The 20,078-nt window shown below is 37.8% G+C and overlaps 1 protein-coding gene and 1 long non-coding RNA gene across 6 annotated transcripts in view; one reads left to right on the forward strand and one right to left on the reverse strand.

Annotated features, from left to right (window-relative positions):
- CIBAR1 (CBY1 interacting BAR domain containing 1) overlaps nucleotides 1-11,059 on the reverse strand; it is a 25,294-nt gene extending 14,235 nt beyond the window's left edge. The window contains exons 1-6 of one of the 4 annotated variants that reach the window (XM_067711785.1): nucleotides 10,896-11,056; nucleotides 10,145-10,379; nucleotides 7,837-7,905; nucleotides 6,778-6,879; nucleotides 3,892-3,897; nucleotides 2,577-2,681 (exon numbers count right to left, since the gene is read on the reverse strand). In XM_067711785.1, coding sequence (XP_067567886.1) covers nucleotides 2,577-2,681; nucleotides 3,892-3,897; nucleotides 6,778-6,879; nucleotides 7,837-7,905; nucleotides 10,145-10,379; nucleotides 10,896-10,921 — 543 coding nt within the window. In that variant the 5' untranslated portion in view covers nucleotides 10,922-11,056. Of the gene's footprint in view, nucleotides 1-2,576; nucleotides 2,682-3,891; nucleotides 3,898-6,777; nucleotides 6,880-7,836; nucleotides 7,906-8,943; nucleotides 8,968-10,144; nucleotides 10,380-10,895 lie in introns of all 4 variants that reach the window. The other 3 variants (XM_067711784.1, XM_067711783.1, XM_067711782.1) reach the window with 3 other exon arrangements.
- Nucleotides 11,060-11,097: 38 nt separating this feature from the next.
- The window catches only part of LOC137210166 (uncharacterized), a 139,335-nt gene continuing 130,354 nt past the window's right edge, over nucleotides 11,098-20,078 (forward strand). For both annotated transcript variants that reach the window (XR_010936290.1, XR_010936291.1), the window contains exon 1: nucleotides 11,098-11,319. This is a non-coding gene — a long non-coding RNA (uncharacterized lncRNA). The remainder of the gene's footprint in view (nucleotides 11,320-20,078) is intronic.

A 20,078-nucleotide genomic window follows, 5' to 3' on the forward strand; every position in this document is an offset into this window, starting at 1 on the left:
TAAGGGATCTGTATCCAGAATATATAAAGAACTCTTAAAATGCAATAAAAAGAGATAACCCAATTAAAAGATCTGAATAGACACTTTTTTCAAAAAAGATACACAAATGGCCATAAGCATCAGCAGGAAAATGCAAATCAAAATCACAATAAGGTACCACTCTACACCCACTAGGATGGCTATAATGAAAAAGTCTGATGAACAACAAGTATTGGTGAGGATGCAGAGAAACTGGAACCCTCATATACTACTGGTGGGAAAATACAATGGCACAGCCACTTTGGAAAACAGTCCGGCAGTTTCTCACATAATTAAAGACAGAGTTACCATATGAACCAGCCATTCAACAGGTTATATGGTTGAACTGAACTGAAATGTCCAAGAGAAATGAAAATATGTCTATACAAAAACTTGTCCATGAATGTTTATATCATTAATCATAATAGCCAAAAGGTAGAAACAATCCGAAAGTCCATCAACTGATGAAAAGATAAACATAATGTGCTTAATATCCATACAATGGAATATTATTCCACCATAAAAAGGAATGAGATACTGATACATACTACACTATGGCTAAACCCTGAAAGCATGCTAAGTGAAAGAAGCCAGTTACAAAAGCCATGTATTTTATGATTCCATTCATATGAAATGTATGTTCAGAATAGCCAAATCCAAAGAGACATGAGATTAGTGATGGTTGCTTAGGCTGGGGGTGAGGGCTGGGGGAGCAGGAAGGTAAAAGTTAAAGTGTACTAGGCCTCACTTTGAGATGATAAAAATGTTCTAAAATTGAGTGATGATGGTTGTACATATCTGTACACACTAAAAACCACTGAGCTGTACATTTTAAATAGGAGAATTGTACGGTATATGAATTCTCTCTCCATTTTTAAAAAAGTAGGTTTTTTCCTGTCTTCTTTTTTTGTGACCACCACAAGACTTCCCTCTTCCAGGGTCATGATATAGCAGGCCAAGAGAGAAGCTTGGAAGCCCTTTTCTTCTCTGTGCACCATCCACTGTGCAGTCCCTTACTCCATGTCCTACTGCTTCAGGAAATCCCAGGTCGTAGGAATTGTAATTGGGAATTCTGCACTCACTGTCTCTGCCCGTTTTGTAACTGGTGATGCTCATGGGATTAAAATCACCTGTAGAGTTGGCCAGCATGCAGATGGAACACTGAAGTGAGCCTAAAGATCAGAGACGCAGATTGCCATGTGTAAAAGAGAAGTTTTTAGGCATGAAGAACAGTGGTAAAGTGAGGAATCAGGCTCCCAAGTCACTAAAGAAGCCCTTACTTAGGTGGCAATGAATCAGACATACCTCACAAGTCTCCAATCTCATTTTTCAGATTAAAGCCAATTATTTTAATCGTCCTTCCCTTCTCCCTCAATTTGAGAGAGGATGTCAGCAGTTGTAAAATGTAATGCCCTGCCCACACTCTTCTATGTCGGTAAAAGGGTTTGTCTCAGGGCAGCTCCTGAGGTGCTCTTCCTGAGTAGCAATCTACACAGCAGAGTGCAGAGTGAATGGAAAGGCTTAATTTTTTTTTTTTTTTTTTTAATCTTCAGGACCAAAGTAGAGACGTTTGAGCCTGGCTATCAGAAAAATCAAAGTTCTGAAATCCTATGAAACTATGATAGGAAATTTAAAAAAAATAAAAGGGCAAATGAATGTTGTTTCATGGACTGGAGAGAGAAATGATTCAATTAAGTGGCAGATAATGCCTATTTTATTGATAAGAACGTAACTTTTGAAGGCAGGATATTTTCTTTGTTAATAAGTTATTAAAATGACAAAAAATACTCTTCTTTAAAAGCTGTTCCAGGAAAATTTGCAGTGAGCCAAAAGGCATCCTTAGATGACTTGTTTTAAAGGCCATAACGTGATCATAAGTAATCCTCCGAATCTTTCCAAGATGCCTATGAGAAAGTCACTGAAGACCTTCTCAAGTCCATGATCCTGAATGTCTACTGATGTGTTATAATAAGTCAATTCTTGTGACACCATACCATGGTGGATGCAAGTTTATGTGGTTAGCTACTCTTAATTATTTGATAATACGTAGGTATTAGAAACCTATAAGCTATAAAAATTAGTGATAGTGTATCATAATGGAAAGCACAGATTTTTAAAATACGTAATTGGTTTATGGTTCAGACTTTTGGCTATGATACTTCAGAAAGGTTACTTTATATCTCTGCTTAATTTTTTTTTTTTTTTACATAATATATGATAACACCACCTCACTTTCATGGGGTTGCTGTAAAGATTAAAAGATAATTTATGTAAAGTGCCTGGAGCCGTACCTGATACATAAAAACATAATAAATGTCATTTTTCTGTGATTAACACTATTTGTAATAACATTTGAATATCTGGCCTTTGGTTGGGAATGGAGCCCCTTTAAATACCATTGTTTCCATAAGAAAATAATATTTGATATGTTTCTGTTTACATCTTTTTCACACAGACTATTTATGGACTAAAAAAATCAGTACTTTAAATTTGTCATAAATTTAAATAAAAAATAAGGTTAGAAAACATATTTTGAACCTTAACAGTTACTTTGTTACCTTTATATCCTTTATTTTCTGCTTTTCAAAGCTGTCAATAGTCTCCTCCAGATGGCGACTTGTTCGAGCAGCATCCATTGTGGCCCTTTGTAATTCAGTTTCTGCCTACAAAAGTGTCCCCGCCAAAGTACAGGAAAAACTCACGTCAGAATCCATTCGACTCAGTCTTTTTGTAAACGCTACCACTATGGTACTGGCTTTTTGCCATAACAGCGTCAATCATTCAAAGTATATTTTACCACATAAAGTAAAACGATCTATACGATAAGCACATGCAGAGTAAAGAACTTTAAATCTTTCAGGTGACATGATTCATGATCTCAAACAAAAGAAAACAAAAATTCCTTCCCTTTCTGCATACAAAATCATTTTATTTCTATATCACCCTTGGATGATTTACTGTAAAACAATTTTCTATATTTTCTACTGCTTTCACATATTTCACTGTCTCTGCCATTTATCATACTCTCCTTTTCTCCTCACTATCTCTCTCCCCTTTAACCCTTTCTCCCCCCAAATACGTAAGTATTTTCAATCTTCTAGTTCTCCAAATGCATGAAATGTTTCTACTTCTGTAATATCCTAATCAGGTAGAGTAGGATATACACTACAAATATTTATTTCAGCATGGATTTTCTATTTGTATATTCTTCTTATAAGCTAACAATATTACACTATTACTTAGTTAATGCTTATTACAAAAAATATATACCAGCAACTAATAAATTAGATGGAAAATCTAATACTTTCCTTCAAAGTACTCATACTATCTAGATCCATGTTGTACAATCAATACGGTGGCCACTAGCAACATGTAGCTATTTACATTTAAATTAATTAAAATCAAATGTAAATTAAAAAACTGGTTTCTCTAGTTGCCATTTCAAGAGCTCAATAGCCATACATATAGCTAGTGGCTACAGTGCTGTAAAGTGCAGAACATTTCCAATCTAATCATGTATTTCTCTTTAAAAAAATCATCTCTTCCTTTAAGGACAACAGTTTGCCTCAAAATATTTAAAATTTTTTGTTAAACAATAACATATTTTTAAAAACATGGCCCAATTTTCTGATTAAACTCTTTCTAATAATGTTGTTTCCTATGTTAGTATTATGTTTACTCAAAAGTATCACATATCATCATTTTAATATTTACTCCATAGGAAAAATTTGCAGTTGTGAATCAAAGTTTTGTGAAACATAATATTATGACATTTAAGCCTTTGCTTTCTTTTTCAAGAAAATGTATAAATTGAAATAAGTAAAAAGGTTTACTATAGGGGTCCATCTCTTCACACATCACTTTATTACCCACCTGTGACTGAAATTTTTCATAAAGGAAAAAAATACATTTCAAATAGAACAATTTCTTCCAATAAATTAAAATCATATGCTATTATAGAATTATATCTTCTTGCAATTAGATTATACATTAATCATAACTTTATATTGATTATATACTTACAACTAGGTTAATTCAGATATACAATTTCAAGAAACTAAGCATTTAAAACTTATTTATATATATCTCTGTGTGTGTATATTTGCTATATAGGGTATAAAGTTTTCTTTAAATCCATGCAAACTTTTATGCTTTTAATCATAACCAGTAATCAAAAACAATTCTCTTTATTACTGATTTTCAGATTTTTAAAAATATAACTATCACAGGATTTATTACGAAAAAATTTCTAACAGTTATGATGCATGTTAACCTTTTACTAATGAGAATATTCAAGCAGACTATTTTTCTAATACTGTTCAGTACATGTGACTTGTGAAATTCTTTACCGTGACTACTTACTTTTGACTTAACGTCTTTTCCCTCCCCGTTTATTGACAGTTTCATTTTAAAATCTGGAAGGGTAGGTAGAGTTGGCTAAATTAGCAAAGAGCAGGGAAGCAGAAGCCACCTTCCACCACACTCCAGCAACCATGACTCATTTCTTAGTCTCAAATCCTTTTACTCGGGCATAGCCACGTGCCCAAATTCGCACAGCTATTTTTAGCAAAGTGGATACAGATTTCTGTTTCTTCCTTTTGTTGAAAATTCTTCAAAATCCTATAACATACCAATTTGGGTAGGGGATACTTTTGATTAAAATACTGTGATACAACTTTATGAATAAGGATATCAGTATATTTAATGAAATTAGTCATGAGTGCAAAATGGCTTATAAAAGTGAGCCAGATTGGTGTTTTTCTGTTGCAAGAAGCTTTTTCAGAAGCCACCAGGGGCCTTAGAGGGCCCAGGCAGAACACTGGGATTCTTCTTTACCCCATCCTCTTATACCAGAACTACTCTTTTATTTTATATACTGAACTTTAGTGTACTTCTTTTGAAGATCAGATGAATTTTAAGGGTCTATCCTGGTAAATATTCTATGATGCTATGATAGAATATCTGTGTATTTATAGTGGATGCATTTACATGTAGACTGTCCTTTATTTTCTGGTTTCAGGTTGTCAAAATCCACTGGAGTCCTATACCTTTCCCACTGAGTGTGGCAATTCATCTACAGCCATAATCTATTCAGTTGCTGCTTTATCTCCCCCTGTGTGAACTCCTGACCTGCTCTGTCTATGGTATAAGACAGCCTCCTCCACAGCACTGTTTACAGCAAAGTACCAAAGTCAGAGGCGTCTGTCTTAGGAAGACATTTATTTCCACATCGAGTGTCCACAGCAATACCCCTGAATCAATCTTAACCACCTCCTCAAGATTCCAGATGTGACATTTTTTCTGCCCTTATGTACTCTCCCCTCCTCCGAACAAAGCAGCAAAATTTTGACCTCTGGCTTGATTCTTAAAAACTGGTGATATTCCCTAGTCTCTGCCTTAGTCCATAGTTGTCAGTCAGATTTTCCAGCATACTGTAGTTTGTCTGACTTGCTTGAAACCCAGACTCTATAATCTCCAGTTTGTAGATCCCAGACATGTGGCTGCCCATTTTTATTACAAGGTTGGGCGTATGTATCTTTGGTCCAAAGGAAGGAGGACCAGGCTGTTGGTGCAGTCCAAAATCACTAATCAAGGGATTCCCCTCAGAAATGGAGGTGTTCTGGAACCTCAAATGTCCCCAAAGAGTCAATCCTCATGTGGTTTCTGGCAAAGGTAGGCTGTAAAAAACCTTAAGGAAGTAGGGAGGAGACACAAGGAATGGGAAAAAGAGGCAGCGGGATAAGTTAGTACTTTATATACAACTGCACCTATCCCAGTTGCTGGCAATTAGCCAGATGCTATTTTCTTTATTTAGTTAATTTATTTATCTAACTATTTATTTATTTATTTATGGCTGCATTGGGTCTTCGTTGCTGCATGTGGGCTTTCTCTAGTTACGGTGAGCAGGGGCTACTCTTCCTTGTGGTGCACCAGCTTCTCATTGCAGTGGCTTCTCTTGTTGCAAAACATGGGCTCTAGGTGCGCGGGCTTCAGTAGTTGTGGCTCATGGGCTCTATAGCGCAGGCTCAGTAGTTGTGGTGCACGGGCTTAGTTGCTCCGCAGCATGTGGGATCTTCCCTCACCAGGGATCGAACCCGTGTCCCATGCACTGGCAGGCGGATTCTTAACCACTGCACCACCAGGGAAGTCCCTGTTTAGTTTTGAACAAGGCACATTCTAGTTTAACAAATAATCATTCTGAACAGAAGAACCTTGTTACAGTAGACACTCCTATTTAGATCTGTGTCCAGCTGTGGACCTCAATTATACTCTTGAATCTCCTGAGGGTCTTTGGCTGGAAGTCATAATTGTGGTTTCACATAGCTGTTGTTTTTTAAGATGAAGGGAATTTTACCAGGAAAAAAATTATTGTTCCTTCCTTTTCTCAAATGCAGGCCTGAGAAGGCATTGATATATTAAGATTAATGATAGATCTTTAAGTTTATAATTAATATTTAGTCATCATTTATGTAAAAAATCTTAGAATTTTGTATTCTTCATAAAAACATCTACACTTTTGAGTGTTTTATATTTTGAATATCTTGTGGAAAACAACATAAGACTGAATTAAGTTGTGTATTCTCTTTAAAATTAGCTAATTTCCATAGTGAGAATTTGTAAATGCATGTGTTTCTTTTCAAACTTTACATTCATATTCTTTGCACATTTAAAGTAGAAATGCATAATTTCCATATATATTTACTTCTGTACTGCATACCTTACAAAATATCTTTTTAAAGACCCAAATTCAAAGGATACAATAACATGTCGATCAGATGGGTTTCTCTGACGTGTTCTTTCTAACTGAGTTAACTGTTTAGCTTCTCGATTCCTTGCTGTTAATGTTGCTTTGAGGTCATCCTGCAAACAGGCATTTTTTTTTTTGTTAATAAAAATCTCTTATTTAAGTAGTAAAATATACACTTCTCTGTTTTAAGAAGGGAAGAACACTCCCTATTTGATCCAGGCATCACTACCACAGAAATTATTACTATTGCATAATCAGTGTGTGTCTTTTTGTGTGAGACTGTGTGCATGTGTGTAGTTTAATATCCTCTCAAATAATGACACAATTTCAATGCAAAACTATATATATATTTATATATATGTATATACACACACATAAAATTTTGATTGTGGTGGTAGTTACAGATGTATACACACTTATTAAAACTCAGTGTACATTTAAAACAAGAGCATTTTACTGCATGTAAATTATACCTCAATAAAGTTGATTTAAAAAATAGAACTTTGGGAATGTAATGTATACCCTGGTGACTAGAATTAATAATACTGTACTGCATTTTGAAAGTTGCTAGGAGACTAGATCTTAAAAGTTCTCATCACAAGAAAAAAAAATTTGTAACTATGTATCATGACAGATGTTAACTAAACTTATTGTGGCCATTTCATATTATACACAAACATCAAATCGTTATGTTGTACACTTGAAACTAATATATGTCAATTATACCTCAAAAAAATTTAAAAAAAACTCTGTCACATTCATTTTTAGTTTACATGTTATCGCCTGCTTTAAAACAAAAATATAAACAAATTCATTTAGTAAAATAATTTCTGTCCACATGTTCTTCATGAATATAAATATTAAATATTTTAAAGTTTCCATAATAAACAAAACTGCTACAGTAGTATATAAAAATACTTCCTTATTCTCAAAGTTCTAAGAATGCTTCAGAGTGTGTAAAAAGAATGACTAAACACTACTCTGTACCTTTTATTAAAAGGACAGTTATTGGAAACCTCATATGTTTTGCCAGAATACCTAATAATAGTAGAAAAAATGAATTTACTTACTCGTTTCATTTTTACAATGGTTCCATAAGCTTTCAAAGGTTCAACTACTTTGGCTTCAAGTCTTTCAACCTATTGAAAATTATTATAAAATATAACTGAAAAGAAACATAGACATATCAAAATTTAAATTCTGAAATAAAACATGTGCTGTCAAACCTGAACATAATTACTACACCGATTAATATTTGAAATTTTTAAAATTAAAATGTCAGTTACCTTTATAAATAAAAGAATAACCACCAGAAATTGATAAGACTCAGAACCTAAACTCAAATACATTAAAAACTGTTAAGCTGTGCAGTAGCAATAAAAGCTTTTGGTAAGTTTTAAGACACCTCAAGTTTTATTGCAGCTACCACTTTCAGTGTGTTTAATACTTGGATGGATACTTTACATACATTATATCCGAAATGTAAAAGCCCAACCTTCCAGATAAGAAAATCAAAGCTGAAAAATATAGCATATTGGAAACATTTAAAACAACACAATCCCCAAAAGCAAAAAAGCCTACAGACCACTTAGAGGACAAGATAGTGTTTCTGAGCTGTTATACTGTATGGTGGATCTCTCTTTTATTTAAAATTAAACAGTTTTTCTTAAACATTACAATATTTATCAGATTTTGAGTAATTTCTCCTTTTACTAATAGCACTAGTGGAAGGCACTAAAGAAACAGATTTTTTTTTAAGGCAAGTATATAACTATAGCATAAGAAAAATAACTCCTGGACATTAAAATTTTCTTTTTCAGGATAGCTAATACAAGATGACATGTATTTAATTGTTTAAAATGAACATGTATTACTTTTGTAGCAGGAAAAAGGCTTTTTTTTTGATGATACAGGTTTATATAATCAGTGAGTGTATATCACTTCATATTCATTTTTGTTTAGTTTCTATAAACAGAATGTATATGAATGTTTCACTTAAAAAATTTTAGGAAAATGGAGAAGATCAAGTTCTCATTGAGCATTTAAATATTAGGAATCCTAAAATCAAATCCATGAATACTCAGGATTATTTATTCCATTTCAAATAATCCATACACTGATTATTCAGTGTAAAGATTAGCCAAGTCTTTTTTTCTGTTCTCCTTTTTGTAGCCTACCTTTTGTTCATTGTTCTTTAGCACCTCCACCATTTGGTAAGCAAGTGAAATAAAAAAAACAAATGTAAATCAATTCAGTTTGCTATTTGGTAAATAGCATAAACTTTGTCTAGAAAGGGGCACTGAAATTATTGGCTAACGTAGGGTTCTAGTATTATCTGTGAGTATAAACTACTTTTGAAACATTAAGTTCCCAGTTACACATAACTGAGAGTTGCTTATTACAGAATAAATATCATATGACAAGAACGAAACATTTTCCCCCAAAGTAGCCCCAAAAGTAATTACTACTCAAATTTCTGTATGATTAGCAGTTATAGGTTCAAAGATCATTATCTTCTTTTTGATTCTGAGGTTTTTTTGATAATTGAAATTTCTGTTTTAGGCTTTTAAAAAGGAAGAAAAGCACTGATGAGAAAAGTACGAAAGAAGCAATGCAGCTCTAATTGGGCAACTTCTGACAAGTTAAAAGTTAAAGTGAAAATTTCTGACCTGTATCTTGAATCCTGAAGTAAATATAAGTGAAAGTACTGATGAGGTATTAAAGTAAATGGGCTTTAACAATTTAAACAATTACAACACCACCTTCTTCCCTCCCCCCACCCCAAAGCAAAAAAACCCAAACAAACCCACAAAAAAACCAAAAAACTCCACAAAATTTCACTACCGGTTTGTATGCATAATACTATGGTGACTAGAATTAATAATACTGTACTCCCCCTCCGCCCCCCCCCACCGCCTTTCAATGAAACATTGGTCAACTTTCCAGAGCATGGAAGCAGCAACAAAAATCTTTTGTTCATTTACTACTTATTCACTCACATTACCACTTCCAACATCTTCCATCTCCATATATACTTTAAAATATACCTACCTGCACACAAGACACAAATCATGCTCCTTTTCTTGCCCTGGGGTACTATGTTTACTACGCCCTGCAAATAGCCACCCCATGGCCAAAAGTTGGCAAGTAATTTGGGGAAATTCAGTACTTCAAGACACCCTAGAGTTTAGTTTGAAAACGGTAAAATCACAGGAAGCGTCCCTTTAATAGACTTACACAATGTTACCGACATGAAAAGGTACGTTTATCATCAAGTGTGTTCGCCACTGCAGTTAGGTAGATTACAAGTCTTCAGGGCTCCTCCGTCCACTATGTCAGGGCTCATTCATAACATCACGGTGTGACTTCACTCCATACCTCTGCTTGTCGATAATCCTGAAGTTTGGCAAACTCATCAGCAAAGGTTTTCAGGCCCTGCTTTAACTTCGGGGTCTCTGTAGAGGCATACACGTTGATTTCATTCACCAGGAGGTCTGCTTTGTCTCGCAGTCTGGCAGTTTTCCGCACATAAGCAGCAAAGATTTGGCACAGCTCTCCAAAGTGCTTCTCCACGTTTGTGACAGCATCTTGCAGTTGTCTGGTTTGAGCATCCCTAGAGAAAAAGGTGACACAAAAAGCAAATCATTCTCATTTGAGATGAGATGGCTTCATCTTCACGTTAATTTGATTATCCCAACATTCCCGGGGTATTCTGCAGCTTCGACGGCGCAAACCTTCAAAGATCCCACCATCTCCCAAGGCCGATCCTCCTCTAGGTCCCCATTCGGGGCCTGGCCTCCACATCCCACAGTGCAGGCGCACGAAGAGGCCTGGCTCCGGCCGGCGGCGCCACTGCGGGGTGGCGGCTCCCGGGGCAGCTCCGCGCCATGCTGCCCGGGCGCCCGGCTGCCACCCGGCGTCTGCACCGCCCGCGGCAGTGCGGGGGCCGGCGCCTGGGGAGCGTGAGGGCCGGCCACCGGGGAGGTAGGCCCCAGAGCGCGGCGGCTACTGTCCAGCCCCCGGCCCCGCGCCGGAGGTCGGCGCGGAGGCCCACGGAGGAAGGCTCCACTCCCCCACCCGAGCCCTCGCGTGTGGCGGCCCTGGGCAGCTGCGGCCCCGGGGCTGTTACCGGTTTTCCAAGCTGCGCCTCAACATCTTCCCTCGCGCACGGTCGGAGACCCGGGGCTGCGGCCCAAAGACAGGGGTTCCGAAACGCCCGGGCGTGCGCGGGGTCGCGAGAGCCCGAGAGCCCGCCCCACGCGCCGCGGCGGCGGCCCCGGCGTTTCCACGGCAACGCGGCGCGCGCCCGCGCGATCGGCGCCGGCGTCCCGGAGCGCGGAAGCGAGAGAGAGAGGTGACCCGGCACCCACCCGCGCCCAGCGGCCGGCGCGTCCACCTGCGTGCTCCTGCCCGCGCGAGCGTCTGGAACGCGGCGGAAGGCTGGGGGCTGCCGGGCCTCTCCGCGTCCTGCGGCAACCCGCCACCAAACTCCCGCCTCCGTCCCTACATGCTGGACTGTGAGCAAAGTTTGCAGGAGAAAAGCGGGTCAAACGGTAACGAGGAGGGAGGGAAAACTGGAGGCCAGTGGGGCCAGTCTCTGCTTATGCGACGCTGAGTCTTAGAAACTGTGCTCATCTTGTCCACTTCTCTGTGTTGAAGCCTAACTTGTGGGCTCTTGGAAGGAGCAGTGCTTTCCGCCTTATTCATTTATTCAGCTTTTCACTTATTCAGCAAATATTTACTGAGTTCCCATTTTGTGGAAAAAGTAATGTTCGACACTGGGAATAATACAAAGATAAGAATCCCCTCTCCGCCCGTAACCTTCCCGGCCCTGAAGGGCCTTAGAGTTTGATGAGGAGACACTTAAACCTTTGCGATATAACCCGAGATAAATAACAAACAAAACCCCCTATCCTTGGCCTTCACTTCTGCTGCTCTTCCAAGTAAACACCATCAGGACTAAATCTAGGCTTTATTTCTTTCAAGAACCCTACCGTGACAATTTGCACTCTTCCCTCTTCCAGACAGCGTTAGGGCCCCCTTCCAAAGTCGTGTATTCTGTTGATTTTGTACTGTGTCCCGTAGTCTAGACTTTTGAGCTCTTGGAGGCAGAGGCAATGTAATCTTGGCCTTGTATTCCTCAGCACTTGGTGCTGATAAAACTTTGTTTTGGACAAACGGATGTCCCCCGTCCTATGTTACCTCTCTTACAGAACTTTTATTCTCTCATGTTACAGTGTATGCCTCTCTTCTCCCCTTGCATTCATTCAGGAAGTTATCCATTGACTGCCTGGTGTGTTCCAGATGTTATGCCGAGCTCTGAGCATGGAGTGGTAACTTAAAACCAGAATAGTCTTTACTCTTACAGAGCCCACTTGGAGGGATAGACACTAATCAAACAAATATTGATACATGTAAGATTGTAACTGAGTTGTGTGCTATTGTATCAGTTTTTGCTGTGTAGCAAACCACCACAAAACCTAGTGGCTTACAGCAATGCTTTAGCTAACTCGGGATTCCGTGAGTGAGCTGGGTGGTTTTTCTACTTTGGGTTTGCTCATCTGGGCTCTTTCATACATTCCTGGTCAGCTGGCGGGTCTGCTGGTGGCTGGATGATCTAGGATGGTCTCGCTACCAAGTCTTCTGGTGGGAAGGCTGTCAGCAGGGGCAAAAAAGTCAACATGTTAGTAGCCACTTCTGCAATGTGACACAAGTACTAAGGAAAAATAGATGACACCAAGAGAGCATGTACTGAATATAAACGTTTGTTTTGAACTATTTGGGGAAAGGACTAAAGTGATGTTTGAGCTGAGATCCAATAATTGGGAAGGGGGTAACTAGGTGAAGAGGGAAGGAAAAACAGTCCAAAGAGAAGGATAATACAGGCAAATTGCCCTCCCCCCTCCATCCCATTCCCATCTATACCTCAACTTCATGTTTCAGAAAATGGTACCAACCTCCAGCTGATTGTTCTAGTCAGAAATCTAGCAGTCATCCTTTCTTTTCCCCAGGCATGCTGGCAGTTCTCACCTGTTCTACCTCCAAAACATATCCTGAACCATTCCTTCTTCATTTCTACATCACCGTAATCCAAACTACTGGCATCATTCACCTTTACTGCAAACCCTTCTTACTGGTCTCTTCATGTCCGTAGTTACACACTGAAGTGCAAAATAAAAGATGTGGGTCAGATCACGCCAACCTTTCAGAGCCTCTGCTGGATGCGTCTGAATGTTTATGTCTCCCCAAAATTCATATGTTGAAATCCTACCCACTAAGGTGATGGTATTAGGATGTGGGGCCTTTGGAAGGTGCTTAGGGCATGAGGGCAGAGACCTCGTGAATGGGATTAAGTGCTCTTATACAAGAGACTCCGGAGAGCTCCCTAGCTCCTTCTGACATCGTGTACTGAGCAGACGGTCTCAGCAGGCACTGAATTGGCCAGTGCCATGATCTTGGATCATGAATTGTGAGAAGTAAATTTCTGTTTTTTTTTTTCTATGCTACCCAGTTTGTGGCATTTTTGCTCTAGCAGCTCAATGGACTAAGACACACTCCCAGTGTACTTAAAATAAAATTTTAAATTCTTACTCTGGCTATTAAGGCTGTATCTCACTCTTGCCTACCTTCGCTCACTGCCCCAGTGTGCTATAGCTACAATATCTTTCTTTCTGTCTCTAGCATATATCTAGCTCATTTCAGAGTCAGTTTTGTGTTTGTTTTCTCTGCCTAGAACACTCCGTTCTCATATCTCCACATGCCTGGCCCCTTTTCATCATATAGAATTCTACTTAAAAGAGATCTAGAGAGTGAGGCTTTCTCTGATCACCTAGCTGTTACCATATCACCCTTTTTTGTTTCCTTTGAAGCACATGCTACTCTCTATTTGTTTATATGTTGTTTGCCTCCCCTGACTAGAATATATTCTCCATGAAACCAAGCACTTTGCTGTCATGTTCATGTTAGATTTCCCATACCACCACAGTCCTTGACTCATAGTAGGAACTCAGTAATTAGCTGAGTTTGCCAGTGAATGAGTAAGTGAAAACCCCATGACAGAGGGAGCATGGTGTGTGTGAGGAAATGGAAGAAAACCAGTGAGGCTGGAGTAGAGGAAGTGGGCATGATGATATGTGTTGCAGTGGGAGGGTAGGTAGGGCCAGGTCTTGTAGGGCATCTCGGCCATGCTAAGGAGTTTGGTCCTTGTATTAGTCAGGGTTCTCCAGAGAGAACCATATATATGGTTTTCTTATAAAGAATTGGCTCCTATAATTATGGAGGCCAATTCCCAAGATTTGTAGTCAGCAAGCTGGAAACCCAGGAGAGCTAATGGCATGAATTCCAGTATGAAAGCTATTAGGCTCAAGACCCAAGAAGAGCTGATGTTTCTGGCTGGGTCTGAAGACTGGAAAAAACCAAAATCTCAGCTCACACAGTCAGGCAGGAGGAAATCCCTCTTCCTCAGCCTTTTTGTTTTTGTCAGGTCTTAAATTGGTTGGATGAGGCCCACCCACATTAGGGAGGGCAATCCCTTTTCCTCGGTCTACCAATTCAAATGTTGAGCCCATCCAGAAACACCCTTACAAACACACCCAGAGTAATGTTTAGCCAAATGTCTGGGCATCCTGTGGCCTAGTCAAGGTGACACAGATTAACCATCAAAGTCCTTATCTTGGTATCTATGTGAAGATATTGATGTGCTATAGTAAGGACTATCTTATTCATCATGTAACTCATATCTTTTAGCAGATGCCTCATATATAGTATAGTAATTGTTGAATAAATATATATTGAAGTGCACTCTTTCAGTCTCCACCCAACGAATGGGCTGAATGTGTTCTAGGAACCCTTCTCCTGACATTTAGTCTCTTTGATCTTATTCTCCTGTCAACAGACATTTCAAAACATGCATCATTACAATTGTTCTCCAGTGTTTGCACTGCTTGGAGAAACTTTCTTTCTTATAGACTATACTTTCTCCTAGGACACCTCTCATAGAAGAGGAGCTGGGGGCCTGGGGAGGCCAAGTGCCATGGCCAAGGTCACATGATGAGATAGTAGGGGAGCTGGAATTAAATCCTTTGTCTTCCCTCTCTCTCCAGTGCTCTTTCCACTGTACCAGGATCCACTCCCCCCCATTATGCTTTTTTCCAAAGTTATTAAACAAATATAAACATAAAATACTAAGTAGTCAATGAATATCATTTCATGTTTGGAATAAGGAGAGGGTGTGCCCATCATTGGTTGTAGCATTCCAAAATCTCTCGGGATTATTGTTCCAGGTTACAAGCAGTGTAACCTGACTTTTCTTAAACTACAACTGCCTTTTCATAAACCACTATATGATATTTGTATATTTATTGTGAAAAACAGCACAATCTTATTTTGTATAAAATTGAATAAATTCCAGTGCGGGATGGCTTAAGAAAGGTCCAGTGGAGACAAAGAGTTACATTAACTTCATTCACTCATTTATTCAGCCCTACTTACTGAGAACTCATCATGTACCAGATGCTGGATTTACCAATCTTTAATCCATGTGCTCTGAATAACGTGGAAAGAGACAGCTATACACATAACTGAATCATTAAAAATTTTTTTCTATTCTTTCTTTAGAACTTTAGAGATGATGTTTAAATTAGATTATTTTACTTAAATTATGTTATTATTTTGTTAATATTTCTCCTCCCCTACCCTTTTGTCCCATTTTATTTTTAAAAAAATATTTATTTATTTTCCTTATGTTTTTCTTTTGGCTGCGTTGGGTCTTAGCTGTGGCACACGGGATCTTTGTTGAGGCCTGCAGGATCTTTTCTTTACGCACTCTCTGCTCGGGTTTTCTCTCTAGGTACGGCATATGGGCTTCTTTCTAGCTGAGGCGTCTCGTTGAAGTGTGCAAGCTCAATAGTTGTGGCATGTGGGCTTAGTTGCCCCACAGCATGTGGGATCTTAGTTCCCTGACCAGGGATGGAACCTGCATCCCCTGCATTGGAAGGCGGATTCTTTACCACTGGACCACCAGGGAAGTCCCTGTCCCATTTTAGAAATGAAGAAAGATGTTAAATGACCAACCATGATATATTGTATTTATTTGCTAGTGTTTATGCCTAAACAATATAACTTCAGATGCAGCTGTCCCATGTTAAGAAGCTTAAGCAAATTGTTTTAATGCTGATGCACAGAAATAAAACCTCTCTCCAGTAAAATTTTAGGCTTTTTTTGGTTTGTATGATTTTATTTTTTGCTTTAAAGATTCAATACTTGAGGGGATATAGGGGCTCCTTCTAGTGGTGAATTTAGTATTTAAAATTACTTGGTCAAGCACTAGAAGCAAAGAGTATAGAATGAAACTACCCCAGAATCCTATCTCATTTAACACCAGTTTTTAAGTAGAGATCACCTATAGCCGGTTTTCTTTTTAGTAGTTAAGGGGTGGAGTATTATTAAGTGATAAAGCACATGGGCTTTGATGGACTCTGAAGTCTCATACCTGGAATTAAATTCTGGCTCCATCATTTTCTCAACTGTTAGCATGCCTCAGAACCACCTGGAGGGCATGTTAAAACACAACCTTCTAAGCCCCACCCCAGAGTTTCTGATTTGGCAGGTCTGGAGTGAGAGCCAAGAATATGCATTTATAACAAATTCTCAGGTGATACTGATGCTGCTGGTCCAGAGACCACACTTTGAGAAGCACCATCCTTGACTCCTAGAGTGATGAAACTAAGCCTTATATTCCTCAAGGTTTAGCCATAGGGTTATTGTGAGGGTTAAATGGAACAGTAGATGTTAAGCGCTTAGCATGGTACCCGACATAGTAAGTGCTCCACAGAGGTTAACTCCTAGTAATAGAGCTATCAGTGTTTTCCAATGTGAAAAATTAAAAAAATAACGTAGAACTTTTTAATAATATTGTTGTTGAGCTACTATTGTTAGCTAAGTTATATCAGTAATTTTACTTATGATTGAGTGTGCGTGACAGTGTACTAAGCATTATTAATATATCTATTAGCATCTCTCTCATTAATACATTGATCTTTATGCATATTGCTTTGAAAAATTGATATAAAACAAAACAAAAACAACACACTGAGGGTGCTATGTCAAAGAGACAGAGGGGCCAGTTGAAAGGGATCCCAATGACCAAAGTTGGGACAATTTGAGCAATAAAATAAAGTGGTAATTGATTATAACCCACATTAAAAAGTAAATATCCCTGAGTTCATGCTGAGATAAATAAATGATTGAAGGAAGGAAGGAATAAACAAACAAATAAATGGAGAAGAAGAGACAAATCTCCCGTGTTAGTAATTCCAAATATTCTCTGTAGACGCTATGCCCTCAAAGACGTGGGGGATAGCTACCCACTCCTTAAGTGTGAGCAGCACATGGTGACTTCCTCGCGAAGAGGGAAAAAAGAGTAACTTTACAGCAGAGAAACATGACACACACCACCTCAGCCAGGTGATTAAGGTCAATATCAATGGTGGTAAGTCATGTTACTAGTATGTACCCTTTATATGATGTACCTTAAACTTACGGTCTTCTTCCTGATAACCCATAACCCCAGTGTAACCATGAGGAACACATCAGATAAATCCCAGTTCAGGGATACTTTACAATATACCTGACCATTACTCCTAAAATTTGTCAAGGTCACTAAAAATAAGGAAAGTCTGAGAAACTGTCACAGCCAAGAAGACCTTAAAGAGACATGACAACTAAATGTAATGTGATATACTGGATGGGGTGGGTCCTGGAACAGGAAATGTACATTAGGTAAAAACCAAGGAAATATGAATAAGGTATGGAAAAATATAAAGCAAAACTCTTTGACTTTTAGAAAAAAAAGACATATATTTGTTATTAGAAGTAGCATCAAAACTTGAAAAGCATAGTAAAGAAAATAAATGCCAATGCTATATGATGTTATGTTAATATTAGGTGAACATTTTTCTAGATTGATCTATCTACCTATCTAATAAATAGAGGTAGAGCATATATACACATACATATATATATATACACACACATATATAAACACATAGGCATGAAGACAAGCAATCTTATAAAAATAAGATCTTTATATGTGTTTTAAAATTTTATTTGGGGCATTATTTGATTTTTTTTTTACATTATGAAATATATCAAACATACAGAAAATAATTAACTGACCCCTATAGTAGTATATTTACTGGGCGGATTTTACCATATTTGCTTCAGTTTTTTTAAATAAGCAAAAGTTCTAGATGAGTTAAAGCCCTACCCCTTCATCTTATTCCCTCTGTCCCTTTTGTCTCATAATATTGCTATCTTCAAGGTGGTGTGTATTCTTTCCATGCTTGTTTGTATATTTCTACTTTATGTGTATGTGTTTATTAATGATGTACTATTTTTATGTTTTTGAACTTTACATAACTGGTATAATATTTTATATACCTTTTTGAAATTTACTTTTTAACACAGCATTATGTTTTAGAGATTTATCCATGTTGTTACATTTCGTACTGTATAGATTTCTTTTGTATGAATAAATGATGGTGTTTTCGTTCTTCTGGTAAATATTGGTTGTTTTTTTTCCTATTTACAAAATATGCTGCAATGTATATGTACTTTATTTTCTCTAGAGTATCTGTATAGAAATGGTTTGTCTTTTCATGTTGTTTGTAATCACTTTTGCAGAGCAGAAGTTTTTAATATTAGGTCTTTAATCTAGTTGAAATTTATTTTTGTATATATTCAGAGGTTAAGATCTAATTTTATCTTTTTCTATATGGATAACCACTTGTGCCAAATTAATGTATTGAAGTTTTGGTTCAACACCCCCCCATCCTAACTGATTTTTTCTTTCTTTTTTTTTTTTTTTTTTTTTTACTACTTCTGTCATATACCAATTTCCCATACATAGTTTTGCCTGTTTCTAGGCATTCTATTCTACTGGCCTATTTGTTTATAGCTGGACCAATTCTAAACCATTTATATTAGAGATATTCTGAATGGATTTAATTACTCGAAACAAGAGAAACTTGTTTGTTGATTTTTAAGATAAATCAAGTTGGCCTTAACGTGAAAAAAATTTTTAATGGCTGTAACCACAATTTATTTTCCTAATCCACTTTTTGGGGACAGCTTTATTGTGATATAATTTATACACCATACAATTTGCCTATTTAAAGTGTACAATTCCATCTTTTTTAGTACATATACAGACTTGTACAATCTATTACCACAATCAATTTTAGAACATTTTTATCACCCCCAAAAGAAACTCTGCACACATTAGTGGTCACTCTCTATTTCTCCTCAATCCTCCCAGCCCCAGGCAATCAATAATCTACTTTCAGTCTCTATAGATTTACCTCTTTGGGACATATATAAATGAAATCATACAATATGTGGTCTTTTGTGACTGACCTTTTTCACTTAAGATAATGTTTTCAAGGGTCCATTCATCTTATAATATGTATCAGAACTTTGTTCTTTTTATTGCTGAGTAATATTCCATTGTATGGATATACCAATTTGACTTATCCATTCATCTGTTGATAGACATTTGGGTTATTTCCACTTTTTGGCTATTACAAATCATGCTGCTATGAACATGTGCCTTCAAGGTTTTGTGTGGACACATGTTTCCATTTCTCATGGTTATATACCTAGGAGTGGAATTACTGGATCCTTTGATAATACTATGTTTAACTTTTTGAGGAACTTCCAGACAATTTTGCAAAGTGGCTGCACCATTTTACATTCCCACTAGCAGTGTGTGAGAGCTCCAATTTCTCCACATCCTCACCAACACTTGGTATTATCTGACTTTATTGATTCTAGCCATCCAAGTGAGTATGAAGTGGTATCTCAAAATGGTTTTGATTTCCATTTCCCTGATGGCTAGTAACATTGAGCATCTTTTCATGTTCTTATTGGCCATTTGTAAATCTGTTTTGGAGAAGTAACTATTTGTATCTTTTGTCTATTTTTAAACTGGGTTGTTTGTCTTTTTATTACTGACTTATAAATGTTCTTTATATATTCTAGATATAAGTCCTTATCAGATATATAGATTTGCAAATATTTTCTCCTATATATGGATTGTCTTTTCACTCTCTTCCTTTTTTTTTTTTTTTGTTTGCGGTATGTGGGCCTCTTACTGTTGTGGCCTCTCCCGTTGCGGAGCACAGGCTCTGGACGCGCAGGCTTAGCGGCCATGGCTCACGGGCCCAGCCGCTCCGCAGCATGTGGGATCTTCCCGGACTGGGGCACGAACCCATGTCCCCTGCATCGGCAGGTGGACTCTCAACCACTGTGCCAC

The sequence above is a fragment of the Pseudorca crassidens genome, chromosome 17 (assembly GCF_039906515.1).
Source record: "Pseudorca crassidens isolate mPseCra1 chromosome 17, mPseCra1.hap1, whole genome shotgun sequence".
Classification (NCBI taxonomy): Eukaryota; Metazoa; Chordata; class Mammalia; order Artiodactyla; family Delphinidae; genus Pseudorca; species Pseudorca crassidens.